We start from the raw sequence: 22,973 nt of genomic DNA on the forward strand, positions 1-22,973 counted from the left end.
TGCACCCAACCCTCTGCTGAAATATCAGAGTATGTTTTAGGGCTTTTCCTTTGGTTTCACACCAGACACCTCTGTGTTAGAAGGGAGCTAAAGAGTCATTTGATATCATTTGTACACAAGCTAAGGATGGCGCTGTAAGTAAAAACACAACGTAAGAAGCGTTCCCCATTTGTAAATACTTCATAAATCACATCCAGCAAATCTGAGAACAGCCAGAAATGAACTGCTAATTAGGTTTAGGCAGCGCTGAAGTCATTATTTCATGAGCACCACCACGTGGCTACAGACTTGCTTTCCTCACCTACTGCAGGTCCCGCTGCATCCCCCACCAGCACTGCAGAAGTGGATTAAGGGAGCACAACAGAGTCCTCCAGGCACTAATAACTCATTAATTCCTGCTTATCCTTTTATTTAACACATTACCGTGCTACAATTTTCCCCCCCGTTAAATATCTGAGAGTTTCCTGCTATTTTGGCGTGTTGTAAGCCCACGCAAATCAAAACCAACCGGTTCCAAGATTAAACATTATGTTCAATAGGGAAATTACGTAGGGCAAGACATAAGTGGCATTGATAAAGAAAAAAATATACCGCCTGTCAACTGTGTGAGAAAAGACTCGTGCCATTCAACTAGCAGAAAGACCATAACAAAACAGCAACTATGAGTTAAACACCTGACTTCCGTTAGCACCTCTGCATATGGAAGTTAACCATAATCCAGACGAACTTCGCCTACAAGGCTTTCCCAGCAATTTTTCCCACACAGCAAACCTTTTGAACGCTTTTCCAGCGGAAGCTGTTGAAATAATTCAAGACGAGACGAAAACAAAAGCTTAATAAGAAGTCATACTGCACAATCTACAAATTTCTTTCATCCTGTTTCACTTTTTAAGCCTCGCATGACCAAAAAATGCTGAGACCCATGACCCCACATCTAGCAACCATTCCAGAGAGGTCAAAAGTCCAAAACTGGTTCCATCTCCAGACATCACTGTGCCCAGTGATCCGCCCCATGATGGGAACACCATGAACTACTGCTATCAGTTTGCAACCTACAGCATACTCTAACAGCTCAAATCAGTTTTGGAACTTCTAAATTGATAACACTATAGTAATATTCAGTTTTAAAACTTTTCATGTAGCCTTACATATACATAAAAGCACGTTGTAAGCTCTGTAGTGCACATCACTTTCCGAAGTTTTTAAGTGCACACATCCAGAACTTATCTGCATGGGGAAAAAGGCAAGATTTGCAGCAGTCCTTAGGCCACAAAACAAAGTTCCACAAAGCTCTGCTTTTTAGCACTGAGAAAGCCGTCTTCTGTGCAACTACCCAACTCGACTAGATAAATCTCAATGGCACACAAACTGCCTTGTCTCACAGTTGTAGATAGCTTCAAATAAGCCAGGCTCAGAACATCACAGGCTACGAGGGAAAACAAAACGTGAGGAATCTTGAATTCCAAGGAACTTCTACCACCAGTTTCAGAGAGATGCAGAAACGAGCCCATTTGCGCACACTGTGTCTGCAAGAGAAAACATTCCCCACCTCCCATCTCCTGTAGAACCTTGCTTCCCTGCTTGTGCCAATGAGCACGGGGACAGGAGGCCATAGCACAAACCCATTGCAAGCCACACTGCACGTGTTCTGAGGGTAACAGCATCCACCTGCTTAAAAAACCCTATCTGGGAAATGCTTTGGGCTTGCTTCCTCCGCCCCCTCCATAAGAAAAAAAGATGTCTGTCACTTCTTAAAGGTACTTTACTAACAAACCAAACCAAACTTGATGTTCTCCAGAACATCAGGTACCACCGTGTGATCAAATGCCTTCAAGGATGCACATTTTGTGCGTTATTTCCCCCCATGTAAGTTTTACTTAATTACATCCCCAGTACTTGTTTTTATGCCAGACACTTCTGCCACTTATCACTTGATGCTAGAAGTTACAAAAGAGTTCTTTTCCTTTACTTTTTTTTTTTAAATCAGGATAGTACGCTACGTGCTGGTTCAGAGCAAAACCAGCCAAGCGTAACAAGTTCCACCTGCACACACATTGCCTATCTGCAGTTGCCCAACCTGCCCGCTTTCTAACCTGGGCACTGGAGGGGATGACGAGGCCCAGCTGTGGGTGTACCCCCACACCCCCCCCAGGCTGCATCTGCACAGGAGCAGCTGCCCCAGCCCACAGTTGCACAGCCATGCAGGCACAGGGTCAGCAAGCCTTTGCTGGGTGCTGGGTGTTGATGCAGAAGGCACCCATAGCTCACCTTCAGAGCAAAAGTGAACTCCACCATGCCAGGAGGAAAAGATGCAGACCGAAGTGCAGGCTTCAGTTTCCAGCACGTTGATTGAGATCTGTAACCTCCTGCTCTTACAACAGAAAAACAGAGCCATATTTTCAAGACAGGCACAGTGGGAAGAGCTAGATGTAGTATTTACAAATACAGCTTGACAGCTACCACCGCTGTTTGCTACAATTAAGATATTTGATAGACACCCACACACACAAACACGAACTGAAACGATGAGCAAGTCTTTGTGACCTATCAGTGCAGCGAGAAAAATGATCACATTCAGGTAAAATTGATGTGTAAGAAATAAAAGCTGCTTCTCAATCATGACAAATCTACCAGTTAACCCCAGCAAATGGAAATCAACAAGAACAGAGCTCACTAGGAGAACTGTCATCTGTGCTCTCATTTCGGCTGTTGCTCCTACCATCACCATTAATTGAAAACACAGGCTGGAATAGCTTGCATCTCAGCAGATACGTGGTACCTTCTAATGCTTCATGCGTGTTATGTCTGTTGATGTGACTCAGAAAAATATCTCGTTCGGAAATAGGACAACCAGAAGGCAGCCACTATTGCATTCTCTCCAATCCCCATGATACTCCTCTGGGGCCTCAGAGAGAATAAAAGCAGCTGTAAATTTGCAGGAGCCCCATCATTCTTTTCTACAGCAGGAAAAATAAAACCCTACCCCTCCACAAAAAAAACAAACAAACAAAAAAAACCACTATCATTTTCTACTTCTACTACAGAGAATAATAAGGTATGAGAGACTACAGTACGATGACTAGAAAATAAAAGACGTGAAACTCCATTTATTATCAAGTAGATAGATAAACAAGGTTTGGATGAGCCAAGATTGCCACTCCTGGAGGGCACTTTTAATGGCTGAGGTTGGGTCCCGGTAATCACACAACAGAAGTCCGCAACAGGAAGCCAATTAAACAATTAATGAGCACCGCACACCAAGTGCAAACAAACTGTTGCCAAATCAACGATTTGTTTTCGAGCACAAGGCACGGAAGCTTATCCTGACATTAAACACTGGCTGCTCAGACAAGGAAATAAACCAGCAATCACAGCCCCAAATTTTGAAGGGGAGAAGGGCTCAGAGCGCCTCAGCTCAGCCCTGCAGCAGATCCGCACGTTATCGCGTTATCGGGGCTCTCCTCTCGTCTGCGCTGCTGATGGTAACCGTGCTGGCAAGCCTAGCAGCTGACTTTGAACACGCTGACCTTGAGCAGGCAGATGACCTTAGCAGCATGTACTTCTGGCTTATTTCATTGCTGCAGCGGAGCAGCCTCACCATCTATAGTAGTCGAGAGCCTCTGGCCACCACCCCTGACTATTTTAAGATATCCCAATACACTTCAGTGATGCACAGTTCAAAGTGATAGAATAACATCTGCTAGCATATTTAAGTGTGAGTTGTTTACAGAGGAATTTTTAGCTTGTTCTCCTATTTTGCTTCCCTGACAGAACACTCAAGTTTATTAACAGAGTTTTACTTCCTATTTCCACATCTAAGAAAAAAAAAAAAGGGTTAGGTTTTTCTTTTTTTTTGTAGCAACCTAAGTATTGTGAAAGGAGAAAAACAAGATGTCCCACTCCAGATCAAGCTTCTTTTGAAGCTTCAAGTATGTGACAGCAACGGGTGGACATGAAAAGCAGTTGCTTCCTGAGACGTTGATTCCTGCATGACTTCTCCCCTTCATCAAGAAAGCTTGTACCCATGTTTATTTGTAAACCAGATTTAAAGTGGTATTTTACACATGTAAATTCTGTTGATCTGATGTTAGAGATAATTAACAAATTACTCTGATGCAATGGCATCGTGCGTTCCCGCTGACTTGTAATAACCCATCCTGCCTCCAACCCTGACCCACAAAAGGAAGAAAGCACTGCAGGCAGGTACTGCCGATGGACGCTGCAGTAACCGGAGCGACATGGAGTACACTTAATCACATTTAATCAAGTTACAAAGCCCAGCGAGAAAACAAGCCTGACCAACAGCACGCAGCCACTAGCATTTTTTTTAATTTTTTCTTTTCAACTTCAAAGGGTGTGCAAGGGAAAACAACTGCATAAAATGGAAAAAACAACACAAATTGTTCGTGTTTTTTCTGAAGCTAAATGCACAGGTGAATACTGATAAGAAAAAAGCAGTCCAAGCGCAACAGACTCAGAGCACGCACATAGCTCTCCCTGTAGTCATGGAAAAGAATTAAGCCACACAACTCAGCTGCTTCGCCTTTCCCCAAATCCTTTAAAAGAGAAGAGAGAGCACAGGACGCAGTCACTGCTCCCAGCCACAGCACAACTGCTGGCCGAGTAAAACCCACCCACAGCTCCAACATTTATCGTAAGGGCTGAAGGAGAGGCGCCTGGAGCCGGTGGCGGATGAACTTACAGTTCTCTTGACAAGTATGCTTGGGCCGAGGAGGAGGGGCTGGGGGTGGATTTATGTACCAGCAGCATCGGGCCCGCAGAACGCAACAGATATCTCTTTTTCCATCCCGTCTGACTCTCCATGGGCGAGAAATGTAAAAGGAGGAGGGAGAGAGGGAGGGAGGGGGAAAGACTGCTCCCATCCAACAGGAATACATCCAGACGTGATTTTCTCTGCTCTCTGAGCTCCGCTGCAACATTAGTGACTTTTGGCATTTTGTCTGGAACAGCTCTGTTGATTAGCAACTACCCTTAGTTGGAAAGCAGGAGGAAGGTATCACTGACTGACCGAGGAATGAGCAGACTCCACTTACTGCTTCTACTCATCTGCTTATCCTTGCGGGCACACCGAATAAATTGGGATCGTATTTTACCACTGTCACCATTGGAACAGAAAAACAGTTCCAAGCTGCAAGTTTTCCTCTAGAGTCAAATACCTTCCAGTCTGCAAGCAACACTTCAGTGCCCCATAAGCCCACAGCTTCAGCTGATCCCCCCCCCCTTTTTTTTCTTTTTTTTTTAATAGGGAGATGAGTTATGCTGCTTCCTTTCACTTCACTTTCCCAATTACTTTGAACATTTTGAGCATGGATCTCTGGATGCCAGAGAAAGCATCCTTCCATCAGGAAACCAATACTTTCCTCTCCAAAAATACTTCTTAATGATAAAATTTACAACAGCACAAGCTGAACGGTATGATGAAATAGATGTGTTCTTGGAAGGCAGGAGATGAAAGATAGGAAACTTAACCACAAGTGCAGCTATACAAGCAATGAGAACGATGCCTGTTAAACTGTCTTCTGGAGCTGCACGTGAGGAACATGCAATCTAACTAACACATCAGTTCTTACACCCACACAGACTATCTCAAGTTTGTGACGTCAGGTCTTTGGGAATGCTAAGCTCTGTAAGGTTTACTAAGGGCTCGCTTTCAAAACCTGGTTTTCTAGGAAGACAGCTCAAACAAGTCAACAGAAGCGTGACTTCCCTTGGAAAACAAAACAAAAGCTAAGTAATAGCTCCTCCCAACCAATGACGAGGGTTTGCAATCACAAAGTTCTGCCCACACAAACACTGACTTTGCTGCTACAAACTCTCCCTTAGCAACCCATGCTTACAATGTAAATACAGAGATGCATTTCACAAACTTGGTGTTACAGCCACGTAAAAAGCGGGAGGACAATAATATTGGAGAAACATGAGGCTTTATCATTACCAAACCCCGCTACATAAACGCTATTAGACAGAACCGTGCATCTTTTAAATAACATTTTTACCAGCTCTGAACAGCAGCCAAATGCTGCAGACAACAGTGAGATGCAGAACAAACCTGTGTCATTTGGGTACCACCTAACGTGGAGAACAGAGCCCTCGACCACTGGTGTTGCACACAGCTACTTCAGAGGGGGAAGACTCTGCAGAAGCTCCAACAGAAGCTTCTCTGACAAGAGTGCCACACAGGGGGAGAGGTCTGCTGTGAAAGCAGATCCAAGAAGCTCCCTGTGAGCACAGCACTGAGGCCACACACAAGCTCTTTTCATGACAATGGAAACTGCTAAATAAAAGTAAGTAGGCTCCCTGGGCAAGTCAGCAGAGCTACCTGGATCATCTGGTAACAGCGATGCTGTGCAGATTACTGCTCCTTGGAATCCAACATTTTGAAGCCTCTCTTCTCACCCTCTTTTCCCAAAACACGTATAACCTTATGAGAGAGACAAAGAAAAGGAAAATGACTCCATGAGCAGAAGAACGCCATGCCTCCAAAACGCTTTCTGCCTCAGTGGATGCGCATGAGACTAGAGACTGAGAAATAAGAGACAGCTGTTGATTCCTCCGCTTCCTAACCCACACTGTGGGGAAAAAAAAGCAGCTTCTAGTCTTGGGTGAAATGCTTGTTTTCCCAATTTAGGGCACCGGTGATAAAGAGGATGGATGAGCAACATGCCTACACCATTTCCATCTATGACAAAAGCCCAGTCACCTATGCTGTACATAAAAGGGTCTTTTTTCTTTCCAAGAAGTATACACTGCTTAGATCACTCATAAAAGGTCAGCAGTCTTAAAGTGTGAGACCAACAGCAAAGAAAAGGCTTCAAATACCAGATCCCTCTATCCCATAAATATTAAAGGCCAGGCCAGCATAAAAACCGCATGTAATACAGACACTGCCTTTTAGGTAAGCAGGATTTGGAATAACGCTTCACCTCTGAAACAGAACAGAAACCCACAACTTAAGATAGCGCTTCGCGGTTAATGTTTATTGATACCATGCTCTCTCCTTGCAAGTAAATAATTCAATTTCTAGCAATAATTTCTAAAAGGTGAAGAAAAATGTCAAAAAGCATTTTTGTATTTGTTTTTAACCACTTCTTTCTCAGCTGTTGACTAAGAGAAGGTGAAATGTAAGTCACCTCGCTGTCCATTCACCTGGCTGTACAACACTCCCTCCTTTAAGTCCTAATCTTGCTTGACTGCTTGTGTTTTCAACTGATTACTCACATCCACATACAGACCCAACATACCATACTGCCATTCAGAAAAAGACAGCATAACAGAAGATTTTGCTGCCTCCTCCATTTTTGGCAGTGCTTCATTCATGACAGTCTCATACAGACGAAAAAAGGAAGCATGATACAAGGGCTCTCATTCACTTCTGCTCCACTTCTTTACATGTTTCTCTGGTTCATTCAACAATGGCAGATGTGTGCTTTCAATACGGAAAGCGCAAACCTCATCCATGAGAATGGCATAAGTAACCCAGAAACTCTACCAAGCTCATACTGCTTCCAGAAGAGCTTCTTCCCTTCCCCTGCAGCACTGTACAAGTTGAAAGGCATTTTACTCCATTCCTCTCTGAGATCTCAGATCCTAAAATAGCTGTTTAGAAGGAAAACAAAATCCCTCTGCTTCATACTTTTGTCTTTAAATTCTTGAAAATTCAGCAGAGTGTTTTTACACATCAAAATAGTTCAAGTATATTTGTATGTGATACAAACAAACATAGCACTGAACCGAAGAAAAGGAGTTCTCAATAAGCCTCAATTGCTGCTCAATTTTTTTTGAAGGTTTGTTCCAACATGTCTTAAGTCAAACAAGTCCAACCTGCACCATCACTCCCACCTTCTCGTAACACAAAAACTTTTAAGTAAATTTTGTGATTAACTATATTTTACGGAGCAGCTGCTTAGTTGATTGACAAGAAGCACAACCTCTTGCAAAGTACGTTGTATCTGAATACGGTGTGTTCTCAGAAGTCTCTTCTCATTCCCTGAGAAAGCATTTCCTCTTTTGAGCATTTCTTAAGTCAAACTCCTATTTTCTAATATTATTTACTCTGGTCAGGTACTTCAAAACAATAAAACAAAGTCTGTGAAACTGCCAAGCAATGCAGAGTTAACTCGAGTCACTAAGTCAGTAGAGAGCAATGCGTCCACAGTGAAATCCAACCTGCTAACAACTTTTCCAGAACTAATCTTTGAGATGGAAAATAAATAAATAAAAACCCCAAAGCAAACAAAACCTACTAAATTTAAAGCCATTTCAAAATGATCTTAACCAACATTTACCTTGGAGATGACATTGGAACCATTCAAATAGACAAACTGTAACCTAAACTTATCAGACTCTTCTATTTGTATGTTTGTTTAAAAAAAAAAAAGAAAAAAAGACCTTGACTCAAATGCTACCTCACAGAAGGACTGTAAAACTACACATGATAAAGACCATATTTTACTTCACAGTCTGAATATCTACAGTGCACTTCAGTTCCAATTGGTAACGGGAATTTTAGATGCACGTGTTGCATCTCTCTATAAAAACATCGCTCAGTCTTTTCATGAGCTAAATTCCACAGAAAGTTCCTACCCTGAGCCAAGGAGAGTGCATCAAGTTTATGCTTAAAAGTGAAGCGGAAATAATACCTTGGAACACTCGTAACAAACCATGCCTACTCACACTTCAAACCCATAACGTAACACAATAATCCAACCTACAGGAGGCTCCGAGGCCTGCTCCGTACGTAGGTCAAAATTCAATATCAAGTATAGCTGTTGAGGAGCGTAAAGCCAAACAAAACAAAGCAACAGCTCAAATGTGTGTATGAGCAGCTGAGCGCAGTTAGCAATGCTGTGTGTGAGCCGTGGGGAGAAAACCAGTGTGAAACCAGACACCACAGAACCAAGTCTGACAATAGGGCCACCCAGCCTCTTGCTGCCTGCCTCCCTGAGCTGTGGGGCAGAAGGAGGGTGAGGGAGATAGCAGCAGTAACGCTCATCTGCAATCGCATCTGTAAATAAGCCAAAATAAGTGTTTTCAGACTACGCATCTGCTGAACTGTGGATTTGCACACAACAGCTGATGTTAAGACACTTGCACTCACATACAACCCTGCAGAACTCACGCTGCCTTTTCAGGACTTTTCTGTCTGAGGAGCCTGGAAATAGAGCGACTTGAGTGGTGTAGAGCTTTTAACTCGAGAGCCCCCTCGAACATATTTCACTTTGCATGTCCCACATACGGGTATGCATCAGTCAACAGCATTTCCCAGTCAAGTCTTCTGTTGATCAACTTTGCATACTTTTTTAACACTCAGCTGCAGTTTGTAATTAAATAACAAGGAAATTCAAGTGATTAACAGGAATATTTTACTTAAGGACAGTAAATGACATGTTCTTGTTTACAAGCTACAGTTAAATAACAGTTAGATCCTTCTGGCGTGAGCCACAATCACCTTCGTTTCGTCAGGCCCAGAAGTGCACTGCACAAGTTTTCACTTCCAACATGAATAGCTGAAGCATATTTAAAATTGCCTTTAGATTACTCACTGTCCTAGTTTACAAGCTTCCTACTGCCTCTGCAGAGACAGGCAGGATGTATAACTGCCAGCAACAAAGCAGAACTGAAAAAGGGGTTCAATGCAGACAAATTCAGCTTATAAAGGAAACAAGGCCCCTCAGACGGTAAGTATTAATGGCTTTTACATGTAACACTGATGGGATTGCTTACACAAAGAAAGGATTAAAAACAACATCAGAAACACGCAACCATGTTCAAGCCAATGTAGAATGCAAACATTTACCAAAATCACTTGAAATGCCCACCTAGTACCACCTTAAGCATTTAAGTACCCTAACTCAGAAGCTCACTGAAGTCCATGCTGCTGAAGGCACTCAATCAGAATTAAGTTTATAAGAACAAGGCAAAATATTTACAAGCAGTGGAGAAAAACAGAGCAGTTTGCATAATCTTTGGCAACAGTATATAAAATATGGCAATTCTAGTACACTGTCCAGCTGCTTACATAAAAGTTATACTAGGAAGGCAGAAAAGGAACACTAAACAAGCAAGTGAAGACTAATTTTTGTTCCAGTTTTCTTTTTCATCCGAGGTCTCAAGATAGCAATTAGCGATGGCTTCAGACAGAGCAAAACAAAACATATGTCTAGGAAAAAAAATTAGCGTTATGAAAATGTTCAGAACAAATATTCGTGTTTAAAACGGTAACCAACTACTTAACCCTGGGATGATCTACATTGCCTTTGTGTTTTCCAAATTATTACTACGTATCTCGAAGAGTAGCTATTTAAACCATTAACTTCATTTAAAAAAATAACAGTAACATTTAGAAGTTAAAAACAAAGTAAAAGACACCTACCTATAATATCGGGATTGTAAATAGGTTGAACAAATAGTCTTTGATACATGGCTGGCAGACCCAAAATCTATTACTTTAACCCGGTAAGGCTGCCGAACAGGATCCACCAACATAATGTTCTCTGGTTTGAGGTCAGCATGGATTAAACCAAGACTTTTTAGTTTTTTCAGTGCAGTGGCCACCTGTTGTAGAATAGGCCGTATTACTTTCAGTTGCAGAGGGCTGAATTTGTTTTGCTTCAGGAAGTCATATAAATTCTGTTCCAACATCTCAAAAACCAGACAAGTATGGTTACGATGCTGAAAGCATTCGTAGGCTCTCACAAAATTGAATTCATCAGCATTTTCAGTACTTAGCCTTGCTAATATGCTCACTTCTATTTGTCCTTGGCGTGCGTACGAAGGATGATTCTTCAAAATTTTGATTGCCACAATCTCATTTGTCCCCCTTTTCCAGCACTTCACCACTTGTCCGAAGGTCCCTCGCCCAAGAAAATCAAGAACCTCGTAAGTATTTTTCACAGAGCACAAAACCTCATGCTGTACCAGCTGGTAGTCTCCATCTCCACTTGTACCAGTTTGTTTTGAAGTTGCAGCAGTTGTCACAACTGTCACTGGGTTTCCCACATTGGTTTGCAACATCGCAGGCAATATGGACAGTTCATCAACAATCTGCATCGTGCTGCTTTGATTATCTAGCTCTTCACTCTTACGCTTCAATCCACATCGCTGGGGTCCTTCCAGTATATCTACTCTGTTTCTTTGAGTCCCAGGCTGAGGTGCTTCCAACTGAGCTTGCTGCGCCTGCGCTGCTAACGCTTTTGTAGCACCTGCAATATTTTTTAAAGCAACAGCATTTGACTGCAACAAAACGTTCTGTCCTCGAGGTCTGTCAAATGGGTTTTTAGTCTGAAGGAAAGTACTAACCCTATGGGGAGAGATTCCAAAGTTTTTACCATTCACATAGATTTGTGGGTAGGCTCTTTCGTGGTACACACAACTGCTTGGTTCTAGTTTGAGTTTTTTCACACTACAAAAGGCACTTGACTGGGTTTGATAAACATATGGTGGATAGACCAAGACTTGTGAGGCCATACCTGCAAAGGGAGAGAAAGACAAAGCATAGGTAAGAACTCAACATTCAACATTTCTGAGGTTTGCAGCAGTTTCCTCATATAAAACAAGCAAATAAATAAATAAATAAATAAATAAAAATAAAAAAAAATCAGGACAGAAGTGTATTTGCCAAGCCAGCTAGCTAGCTTAATGCAATCTTGTCTTGAGTTTCTTATGGAAAATGCAAGGTCATCAATCTTGCCCAGTGCAGAGTCTTTAGACTACAGCTGGGTACAGTAGGCAATGTTTCCACTCACTGTTCAGGGCAGAAGTGAGACGGTCTGCAGCAGGCAGTGCTAATGATTCCTGACGTGGAAGAACTGCCTTTGTGTGTAAGAACACAGGTTTCATTTAAAAACCTTCAGCATTTCCACACACAAAGATCCCATAGCCTTCAACCACGTAAGATAAATAACTAATTCAATTACTTATATATGATGTAAAACAACCTGATTTGTGAGCTGACCTTGCCTATCATCCTACCTGTTCACCGTGAGTACCAGCAGGCTTATAAGAGAATATGGCCAAACAACACAACAATCAGTACTCCAGGAATTTCACTGCCAAGAAAGCAGCAGTGCATGACAGGGCCCAAAATACCATACATGTGTACACGCTTACATAAACAACTATCATTTTCCAGATAAACTAAAATGTAGAGTAATTATTCTACACGCACACAGGCATATATCCATACACACACTTCTGCCAATGCGATTACTTCCTTGCTAAAAGAGAAGTGAAAATTAAAAGACTGTGGATCATTTTGACTTTGGAAGTGATAGGAAGGCTGAACCCACAGTTCCAATCTGATCGACTCTACCTTTCTCCAGGTCACCACTCTTTCAAAAGCCTTTTCAGAAAGAACCGTTGCATCTCAGAAATCAGGAATAAAAAAACCTGTTGTGTGCAAAGCAGTGCCACAGGAGCTTCCAGAGCTGGGCTCTGCACTGCACAGGCCTTTCCCAAACCCAAAGCTGAGTGAGCCAACAGAACATCAGATAGGAAACAATAGCAGCACCACGTCTGCACATATGACGAGCAATCTCAAATCTGCCTTAAAACACGTAGACAGAATACCTCACAGATGCCATACCTCCCAGCTCTTCCCACCCTGCTGTGTACCACTCCAGATCTGTCAAACACCATCTTACACCTTTGTGTCCCGGAATGCTGAACGCTACAAAAAGGCACCATCTCAAAACACAAGCAAACGTCCTCCAGATTTTTGAATCCTCTCTTAAATAACACACCCTGTTAAAAGTCACTGTGTTTAAATCGAGAAATATCCCTGAGTACCCCTTGCATAGCTTTAATTTACACCATCTTTAGTACATCAGCATATCAATGCACTTGTGGAAATTATGCACGAGTTTATTTTTAGACCTGCCTTAACAAAAAAAAAAAAGCAAAGCACAACACAAAGCTTCATCTAAACTACATGAAGCTAGCATACAGAGATGTACAGAAGGTAAAGCTTAAGACAGATGGAACTTTGTTTTAAACAAAAGCAAAAAAAGAATGCTTTTTATTATCATCTCAAAACAGAAAAAAATAGGAGTATTTCAACTCAGTGGGTTTATCTGAAACCTCCTTCTAAAAAAGTAACCCTGCCTTATCAACACTCACGAACAAGAGAGACAGGGAAGAGGTAAGCTACTGCACCAGCTCGCTCCAGGCCATTGGCAAGGAACTGTCTTAGTTACCATAGCTCAGGACACTTCCGAAGCCCATCTCTCCGCTGCCCCTGCTCACCACACTTGGGTTCACACCACAGCACAGTCACAGTGCACTTGGATGGTTTGTTTTTTTTTTTCCTCCCCTCCCAACACTACTACGCAAAAATACAGAAAGCCAAATTGAAATTAAGTTCACTTCTTCCAGGCTGGATGTGGCTCTGAGCAGCCTGGTCTGGCTGTTGGCAACCCTGCACATAGCAGGGGGTTGAAACTAGATCATCACTGCGGTCCTTTTCAACCCAGGCCACTCTAGGATTCTATGCTTCTTCAGAGAAATCCTTCTAATTGACCACAACATCTTGAAATTTTGACCCAGCTCAGGAAATGCTTTAAGAACAAGCAGCAGGCCCGGGCATGGTGCTGCCGCTCTCGGCTGCCCCAGCAAAAGGCAAACACTTCAGCAAAGCACTGCTGTTGCTAAGTGAGATGATCCCGCTCTCACGTACTGCACAGCCTCGTTTCTTCACGCTTGCTTAGCATAACCTAGGTGCCGTCTGCTCCGCCTCACTTCCACACCCCCGTAAAGCTCTGCTTTAGGTGAAGAGCACAAAGAGATTAGGGAATAAAAAAGAAGCCTGGCACAGCCGCCCCGCATCAGGCCCAGCCTTCAATTTAGATGACAAATCTAAACATTAAGCAGACGCAGCAGTCCAGCCACGTCGCTAAGCTCCTGACAGAAACGGCTCCAGCGCTCGCGGCCAAAGCTGCACCCTGTGCCTGACCCGCAGGCTGAGGCCCTGCACTGCACCCTCTGTGTCCTCCTCAGGCCCGACCCACCTCGCTGCCCCCTCTGGAGGGACAGGTGTCCGGGTGGCTGCTTGGGGAAAGGAAAGCAGCCCTCAGCTTACAGCTCCAGCTGCTACCGGCAGCTCTGCTCCCAGATAAGAAGTCTTTATTGAGCTATTAGATGACATACCTGGGAGAACAACCTGTAACGCAATCGTGGCAGACTGAACTAACAGACCAATTTCACTCCAGAAAAATAAAAGAGGGTCTCGAAGTTCTTTATGTGCATATAACCTCTTGCTTCCCCCTAACACCACTCTCTTCCACCACTGTATTACTGCTTCAGACAGAAGCACGCTCTCTGTACTAGAGCAAATGAAACAAAATACACAAGATCAGCACACAGCTTACTTGGCACAATGCTGCTGGAGGTCTCCACCTTGAGAAGCTGTGGTTATTAATAGAATGAGCTCTCCCCCACCAGCTGAAAACCCAGCCACACACACAGCACTGCACACGAGCCTTAAAGAGAATGGAAAAATGCCACGGCTCCCCTTCCTGAGGCAGCACTGACATGGTGGCGTGGGGCTTCGCTTTGTCCTGTTGGTATTTTGGAAGATTTGGTTTACAAAGTAATCTTACAGACACCTACACTGCAAGGAAGTGCTGGTTTTGTAGGAGTTTCTAAAAGAGCTCTGCCGGTTACAGACAGCAGCACACTGCACGTTTTCACCTGCCAGGAGTGGATAGCCCCCTACCCAGGCTTGTCACACACCATTTCCCTGAGCTTACACATCTTTCTGCACATTTCTTATCACGACTGCTCCCTCTTCCTCATACAAACTGCAGCTTGTCAGACTACATCTATATTAACAAGCAGGGCAGCACGACAGGACAGGGAGCCATACAGCAAAGCGGCTGGTGCTGAGGGAAACAGACCATCCCGAGCTTGTTTTGGGGAGTATATTCGAGCCTGAGCACTCACAAGCAGCTGGAGTACATCTTCCTGTTACACTGCATTCAAAACCAAGTCCAAACTTGTGCACAAGACCACTGCAGGATGCAAAGCGAACAAAACAGGCGAGAGAGTCACTGAAGAGCACAGTCCCCACACAAAGCACTGGAGCGAGGTTTGACTACTAGGGTAGTTTCAGACTTGATTTTCATTGCCTTCACACTCGCAGACATCTGCCCATTCCCCCTCACATGGTTCCAGCACTCCTCTCCCATGCACAGGACGATCCTTGCTCCATAGGCAGAGGCACACACACAGGCTGAAGGCAGCTCCTAGCTTGCTTCACGTGTTGAACGTCACCATATTTACCCATTATCACTGTGTCCAGGCAGTGCCTCTTCGGAAAGCATTGGGACACCTTGGCTCTAAGTCTGTAGTAGGTAGAACTGAGCAACCTGCACTTCAGCTAGAATAAATTAAATAGATTATACTATATTTTCTATATTTACTATATAAGTATAGTAAATAGATTATATAAAACGAGTGAATTTTCATTAGTTTTAAGACCATTCTTTGTTTCTTTAGAAACAGGTAGATTCCTCAAGGTAATGAAAATAAACACATTTCCAGCACATACTGAAATAACACATTTTAAATAAATTCATTCATAGTGCAAACAAAGAAGTGTGTTTTCATACAGCAAAGAAAAACAGGAGGCACTTCTCTGTCTGCCCCTTCCAGCCAAGCCTCCTTTTACACAAACCAAGCCTCAAACCCACAGCCCCTGCCCTGTGGAACTGAACACTTCTGGTAAAGAGTTGCTAATTTTCACCTAGCCGCACCAATGCTCTTCGCTAGATTCTTGAAACTAATTCTCCAGCCTTCCCGAGCAGCCCCAGACAAATCCATAAACATGACAAATTTGGCAGGCTGTAGCAGCCTTGAGAAGCACAGGCTGTTCCAGGCTTGACCACCATTAATAATTAACTTCAGAATGACATTTCCTCCTGATAGAGGATGGGGGTGGGGGAGAAGAGTAATGAGAGTTAGTTAAAGCACCGCGCTACAGTTCAGGAAAAACTGCCACGCTACAGCCTGAATTCTGGAAAATGAGCAGGGCTTCTCAATGCTCCAGCACCACCAGCCCCAAAATGCACCTTCTGGTGAAAGCCCTGCAGCACAGCCTGGCCCAGGGCACAACCTAATGCTACGGTTACACTTTAACTACAGAAAACTTGTTTTCCCACTGCTTTCACCTCCCGGTCAGAGGGGATTGCTGCTGACTTAAGGGCACCCCCCTTGCAAACATCTTCTGAATGTTCGGCAGCTTCCAGCGAAGCAATAGTCCAGCAGCAGCACCCCTGAAGCACTTTGCTTACTTTGTGCACCACTCTGAAAACACTGTAAGGTTACTACTATAATTGCCAGGTTAAAAAATAGGGTTGTTTTTTTGTTTTTTTGGTATTAGGTGCCACCCAACTCTTGAAGTTATTTAGCAAAGGCACAACTAAATTAGTTGCTCCCTCTTTCCACTTTGGTGCAGGTAGCATCTTTGAGTTAGGGTTATGTTTGGCTGCATTGCGGAACAAGCTGTACTGCTGCAGGCACTTTCATACCAGTGCCCTGTTAATGCCCAGGAACACCCTTACTTCAACCACACTATTTGTAACAAAGCACCGGCAATCAAGATCGCTTGGAATTTCAAGAAGGAAAACACACCAGGAGCACCATGATTGTGGAGACAGGCCCAGGGAACCCAGCTCCCGGCTACCCACAGCCATTCCTGCCCATCTGCAGAGCCCCAGCGCCGTGGCACAAGGCAGCAAAGCACAGGAGAACACACAGAGCTGCTCACCAACAAGCCCTACCTTAGGAGTCGTTTCCTCCCAGCCCTAGAGGTGCAGCCGGACAAGGCCTGCATGCCCAGAGGTGCGGAGGCAGGCGCACAGCCAGCACCAACAGGCACCTGGCAGCACGGCAGCGAGCCCCAGGACAGCACTGCAGAGCCGGGAGTTTTGGACAGAAATGACAGGCAGAACCTGGGAGTAAAGCACGTCTATTTGCAAAGAGACCTGTCACAGCTTTGGAATCCTCGCGCGGCAGACGCCAACAGATCCTTCACCTCCTGCCAGCGCCGCGTGGAGTGGGCAGGGTTACTCGGGCTTTATAAAAGTCACAGCACGAAGCAAACCATAAAGCCATCGAGTCCTGCAGCAGAAGTTACTGCCTGCTCCAGAAACACGTTGCGAGGCTTGTTTGTGCAACGTCCAAGCACAGGACACAGTAACAGAGCTGCTGTGATACCAGAAGTCATACTTCAACTGCACTGCTACATTCTTCAAAATAAATAAATAACTAAATAAATAAATCGGTATTTTTCTATTCTACCCATACAGCAAAGCGTTCAATACAGGGTGCCTTTACACTTCAGGCAAAACACGACTACAGGGTTGACTGAACAGCCAGTTCTGGACAAAAATAAAACACCCTGAATGAGAATGTAACAGATTCTCTTCTAACCTCTGAACTCATGACTCAGACACAGAGATATCAGTGACTGCAGCTACAGAGGGCTCCGCTCACAAATACATTTGCATTGGTTATTAAAAAAAAAACAAAACAAGAAAAGCAAACAACAAAACCCACCTCAATGGAAAGTACAAGTTTGGTCAAGTGTGATAGCAGCAAGTCACAGCACAGCCACCTCACTGCTTGGAAACAGAACACCATATACTTGAAACCAATGTGTTTTACATAAAACATCAGCGTGAACTCGTGACTCAATGCCACCATTTGTACAGCAGCAATACCAGAGGACACAATCGCTACATTCACATTTTCCACAAATACCAACTGCTACATCTTATGATTCCAGTATGACTGCAATCACAGTTAGAAAAGATAATATAAAGCATTTATGGGAGGCAAGAAACCGCTACGCAACTGAAAAGAAAGGAAATAAAAGTTGTATCTGCCACCAGCTCCCAATTAGACCACGCTCTCTACATCAGAATGTGCCACCATCAACACAAATGGCACGCTGCAACCGGCCTGGGCTTCGCCGGCCTAATCTCTTCTTTTAAGAGATTAATTCCATTTGAACCTGGAAATAGGAGACGCACCGAGATAAAAGTCTGTGAAGCCCTGACAGCAGCAGAGCCCTGCCCTCGGTTCTGTTTGCAGGCACGGGAAGCAGCACCCAGAGACATCAAATGCAACTCCTCTGGGAATACAAGCCCACGCGGCTATTGCCCTCACTGCTACCTCGGTTTTGCCCCCAGACTTGATCAAACTTGGCATGGAATTTGCAGAAGAGTTTCAGAGGGGGAAACTTCTTGCACATTTCTGAAGACGTGGAAGTAGTGTTTCCTGTAGGCAAAACCCCCAGGAGGAATGTGTATTCTTCTCAGAATGCTGTCTTTCACTTCCTAGCAAACCAGTAGTAGTATTAAGCAATCCTGTAATGTTTCCCAAAGCCATCAGTGCAACAAATTTCTCCCTCTCCCCTACACAGAGCTTACTGATTTAACCATACAGAAGGATGTGCAAAAGGAGAATGAGATTACACACAACATATGATCCCAACGGCTAGAGCACAATACTGCTAAGCACAAGCCAGTTTTTTGCCTGCTGTGTTCCTCTCCAAATAATAATCTTCCTATTTGTGAAAGAAATTAGCTTTTAACTTTCACTCTCGTTTTAATCCTTAAAACAAAGTTGAGCTCTCTCCTCAATCGAGCTTTATAAACACAGTCTCAAAGAGCACTTGCCACAGAGAGCTCCCAAAACACTCCTTGAGAAAAACTCCCAAGTTACCCTGGCAGAGTCACAGTAGGACACCAGCTCACAGCATCATTTCCAAAACCATGGAGAAAAGCTCTTCAAAAAGACCCTTTTGAGTATCATGAAAGCAACACATTCTTATCAGACTGAATACCAATTAATTCCCCGCCTCACACAATAAGTTCAGATTAGTAGATAAGGAAAGGGGAAACAAAGAGCCTTTTCTCTTAGGAATGAAGCCTGTTCCTTCAGAAAAGATCCACAAGGCTGCAAGCACCAAAATGCCTGCACTGAAGAAATGTAAGCTATGGAGGAGGTTCCAGTTTCCTAGAACTGTGTTTCTAGGAAAACAGAGGCAGGAAGACATTCCCAAGGCAGTGATGTACACTAGCAGCTTTTGGGTCTGAAGGCAGAAAGATATCCTTAGAAACAAGTTAAAAAACATCCTGAAGATTGTTCAAGTTCCACCAGTCGTCACGTACCAACTCAGGCAGAACCTGCATGACACAGAAGAGGAAAAGAAAGCACTGCGGCCCCACAGCGAGCACAGCTGTACCGTGACTGCAGTTCCAGCTGCAGGCCAGCGGAGGTTCTCCCACCCAGGACCGACTTTCTTCTCTCCCCTCCTCACTGCCAAGAGGTGAGTGCCAGGCGAGACCTGCCTCCATTTCACAGCCCATGTTCCACCCTGGAGTAAAGCAAAGCTCGGGTACAGCTCCTAAAGCGAGCCAAAGCGAACCGTCCCAGGTACCAGAGCCACTCACACCACGGCTTACACTCAGCACTCTGCTCTGTTACTGGGATCACATCTCCGAGCTGCAGCCATCCCCCTCCATTTGGTTGGTTTTATTCTTAAGCCACGACGATGAGAATGGGACTCTCAATAGAGTGCTAGGACACGGCCCTTCTTGTCCCAGAATTTTCCACCTTTTGGAAAATGGTAGAAGAGTCTGCCAGCTACCTGAACAGGGAACTGCAGTCCCCACAGTATTTGGTGAGTAACGGTTGGACAAATAGGAAGGGATTTCCACTTGATAATAGCCAATGTTTTACACGAAAAGCATTAGTCATGTTTGTAACATGCTTAAAAATAGTACTGAAATAATTTACCACTGCTAAAAAACGATATTAATACTAATGGAAAGAGTCATACGAATGTGAGGTGACTCATTTTAAAAATAGTTTTTCTGACGGCAGTGTCATTCATGACATACCATAATAAATCTGCACGTAGCAATCCATTTCATTTTTAATTATTAGGGTAGTTGCTGTAGCTTTGACGATACTAAAAATATAGCAAAATATTTGCTCACCTGCTTTGTCTGTGGATATTTTACTGTCTCTTATTTTATTGCTGTGTTTTAGAGCCTGAACTCAGGATTCTGCTAGGCTCCATCCTGTTATACCCGAATGCTGCACAGCGCAACAGAGCCGGAAGGAAGGACATACTTTGGAAACAAACAGTTTCTAAGATTTCCTGAAAACACTGGGAGGAAAAAAAAAACAAAAACGTAAAAATTCACACATTTCTGGGTCTACTGAAAATACACAGTAATATTGAGAGAGTTCTGAGACAGAGTGAAATTTTAAATTGATTCCAAGTCACTGAATAAGAGAAATTCAGAATTAAACACCTTGAATTCCCTTGCTTAAGAGATGCTCCAGGTATGTGGCAAATCTTGTTTTTAAGCAACACTGCTAAAACAGAGATTGACCTCATTTTGTCAGAAAGTCACCCACTCTCATAATTAAAAGCAGCACATCTGCTTGTCCGCCATTCTGAAGTTAGTGCTTCTGAAAAGAAACACAGCTTCAGCTTCTCCAACGCCAGAGACTGAAGCTCTCAATTAAACGGGTCTCTACAAGGGGGTGGAAAAAGCCAAGAAGAGGTAACGGGATTTCCCAAGCCTTATGCTTCGTTCCGGGTCACTTCAGGTCGACGAAGGGTGCTCAGTGCCCGCACGAGGGAGAGCAGGTAGCCCCCCGCTAGCCCATTTCACAGCACTGCCTGCCGAACGTGGCTTTAAACGTTGCTATGGAGCCAGCAGAGCTCTTCAAGGCATGCTGCCCACTCATCGGCCATCTCTAAGAGGCTCGGTACTTATTCGTGCTAATTTCTTCCTATTTGGTTTGGTGTGCGGCCCAACCGCAGTTCTGAAGCCTAGTTCCAGATATCTGGAGACCTCTTACACCTCACCCAAGAACAAGTCTTTCTTCCAAGACTCAAACCAGAAGTAATCCAGACTTTCCAATCCACCTCCCACTGTCAATCAGGAGAGCTGCAGGAGCACAAATACTGTCTCTTATGAACAGAGACTTGAGTTCAGCTCTCAATCCCTTCATTTTCAAATGCAAGAAAGCATAAAAGACCGCCTCAAAGTAAACGTTTGGCCAGCTGCTAATTTATATAACCCATCTGGAGGAACTTCATAACTCTGCTGAAGAAGCGCAAGGATGTTTTCTTCAGAGGAATCCTATGGCAAGAGTTCTGGAATTCTTGCGGAGCTGCACGGCAGTGCAGTCAGAGAAGGGAAGAAGCTTGGAAAACAAGCATACAAGCCAGTCTGAGATACGGGAGCTAGACAACAGTTGACAAAACTCAGCAGTGAATGCGTAACAGAGAAGTGTGGGTATTGCCACTGGGACATCCTACTTTCCAGCCTGTTCTTTTCCAGATTCCCCACCAGGGACCACGCCAACGTCACCTGCCCCATCCTGCCACCTGTCAGCAAAGCAGGCCGCCCCAGCTCTGACATTTCTACATTTGCTCCCCACAGAGCCGTGCAGCCCACGCTATCTGGTGCATGCACATCAGTTGTGCACCACAATGCACGAACGTCAGCTCAACTAGAAAGTTTTTTCTAGCATACAGCTCTGCATTTACCATCAGTCCGAAATACGGGGCACAGCGCTATCGTTTGGGACTGAATATTATCAGTGCACTTCTTCTCCTGCCTGCACGCAAAAGCCAACAATGAAACTCTCATTTCTAAAAGCGAGGCTTTTTTGAGAGCATCTCTTTTTATATAACCAGCCCACTGGCAGAACAGAAACCAGCAAAAAGAGCATTTTACTTAAATGAAAGTTAGAAAGTAAAGCCAACGTAAGAGTGTGACCCCCTAAAATAGCAGGGACAAAAACATTCCTAACCAAGCAAGTTTAGTGAAGGAGAGCTCAACGAGCCTATGTGTTTGTGTGAGGGTCAGCAGCTACTTCTGTCCTACCCACAGGGGGTAAACAAGCACCGAGCCCCAGGAAGCCTCCATTCAACTCGGTGGGAGCTAAATGGGAGCAATCAACCCAAAAACAGCTTTGAGAAAATCCCCTCCAGAACACAACGCTTGTTTTGAAGCTGCTGCTGCTACAAGGCACAGCACGAGAGGGGCAGCACACACCAACAGCAACATCTCCACGAACGATGCCGACTGCCGGACCAGGAGCCGAAGGCAGTTCCTCCCCACACCCTGTCTCTATTTTGTCCCCGGCACCTCGTTGTGTAGCCTCTCTCGTTTCCCTCTTTTGGTAGGGAGCTGCCTGCGAGGTAGGAGGAGGAAAGACGCAACGCAAGAAGCCTCAAACAAAGGAATACCTCAGATGGCAGCAGAGCCCTGCGTCGGGTGCTTTAACCCCACCTCACTGCAGGGATGGCAGCCAGGTGACCCGAGGCACGAAGGCACACGGAGCCGCGCAGTCACAGCATCTCCCCAAACGCAGCCCCTGGGCACAGCCGTGCCACGCCCCAGCAGGGAGCAGAACCAGCAGCACCAGGCGAGTCGGCAGCAAGAAGCACGTGCACAAAAGCCATTCCTGCTTCGTGTGGTCACACACATCTCAGCTTAGTGCTGCTATAAATGGCTGGTGCTGGGACAGACAGCGCCGTCACCGCTGCCCCGTCCCGCTCTGTTTTCTCCCGGTAAGCTCACAGTAACGCCTCCCTCCATTTACTTGCGATCTCACCACGCTGCCTCATAATACAGCCTTGACCTATTTTCCAGATGCTTAATTAATCTCTTTCCTGGCTGCCACGCTTACAAGACGGCTCCTTCTTGCGTGAATTTTAAACTCAGCTTACAGCAGCCTCCCACAAGTCGTTCTGTTAAGGAATTGCTACGTCAGAAAGTAACCCGGAGTCCGAGCGCTCCCGCGTCGTTGTGAAGCCAGGGAGGGCAGAAACTTTTCGCGCACGACGTAACGGAACATTAACGCAGAAGCCAAACCGCTGAAACGTGCGCCGTTATCGGCAGCGTGACCGCACGGAGCCG

At 44.6% G+C, this 22,973-nt stretch overlaps 1 protein-coding gene across 5 annotated transcripts in view; it reads right to left on the reverse strand.

The window, feature by feature from the left end:
• Positions 1 to 22,973, reverse strand: part of HIPK3 (homeodomain interacting protein kinase 3) — a 90,215-nt gene that overhangs the window by 35,815 nt on the left and 31,427 nt on the right. For 3 of the 5 annotated variants that reach the window (XM_019615200.2, XM_010710679.3, XM_019615201.2), the window contains exon 2: positions 10,394 to 11,489. In XM_019615200.2, coding sequence (XP_019470745.1) covers positions 10,394 to 11,487 — 1,094 coding nt within the window. In that variant the 5' untranslated portion in view covers positions 11,488 to 11,489. Of the gene's footprint in view, positions 1 to 10,393; positions 11,490 to 16,796; positions 16,940 to 20,024; positions 20,125 to 22,973 lie in introns of those variants that run through there. The other 2 variants (XM_010710678.3, XM_019615199.2) reach the window with 2 other exon arrangements.

This window comes from Meleagris gallopavo, chromosome 5 (assembly GCF_000146605.3).
Source record: "Meleagris gallopavo isolate NT-WF06-2002-E0010 breed Aviagen turkey brand Nicholas breeding stock chromosome 5, Turkey_5.1, whole genome shotgun sequence".
NCBI lineage: Eukaryota > Metazoa > Chordata > Aves > Galliformes > Phasianidae > Meleagris > Meleagris gallopavo.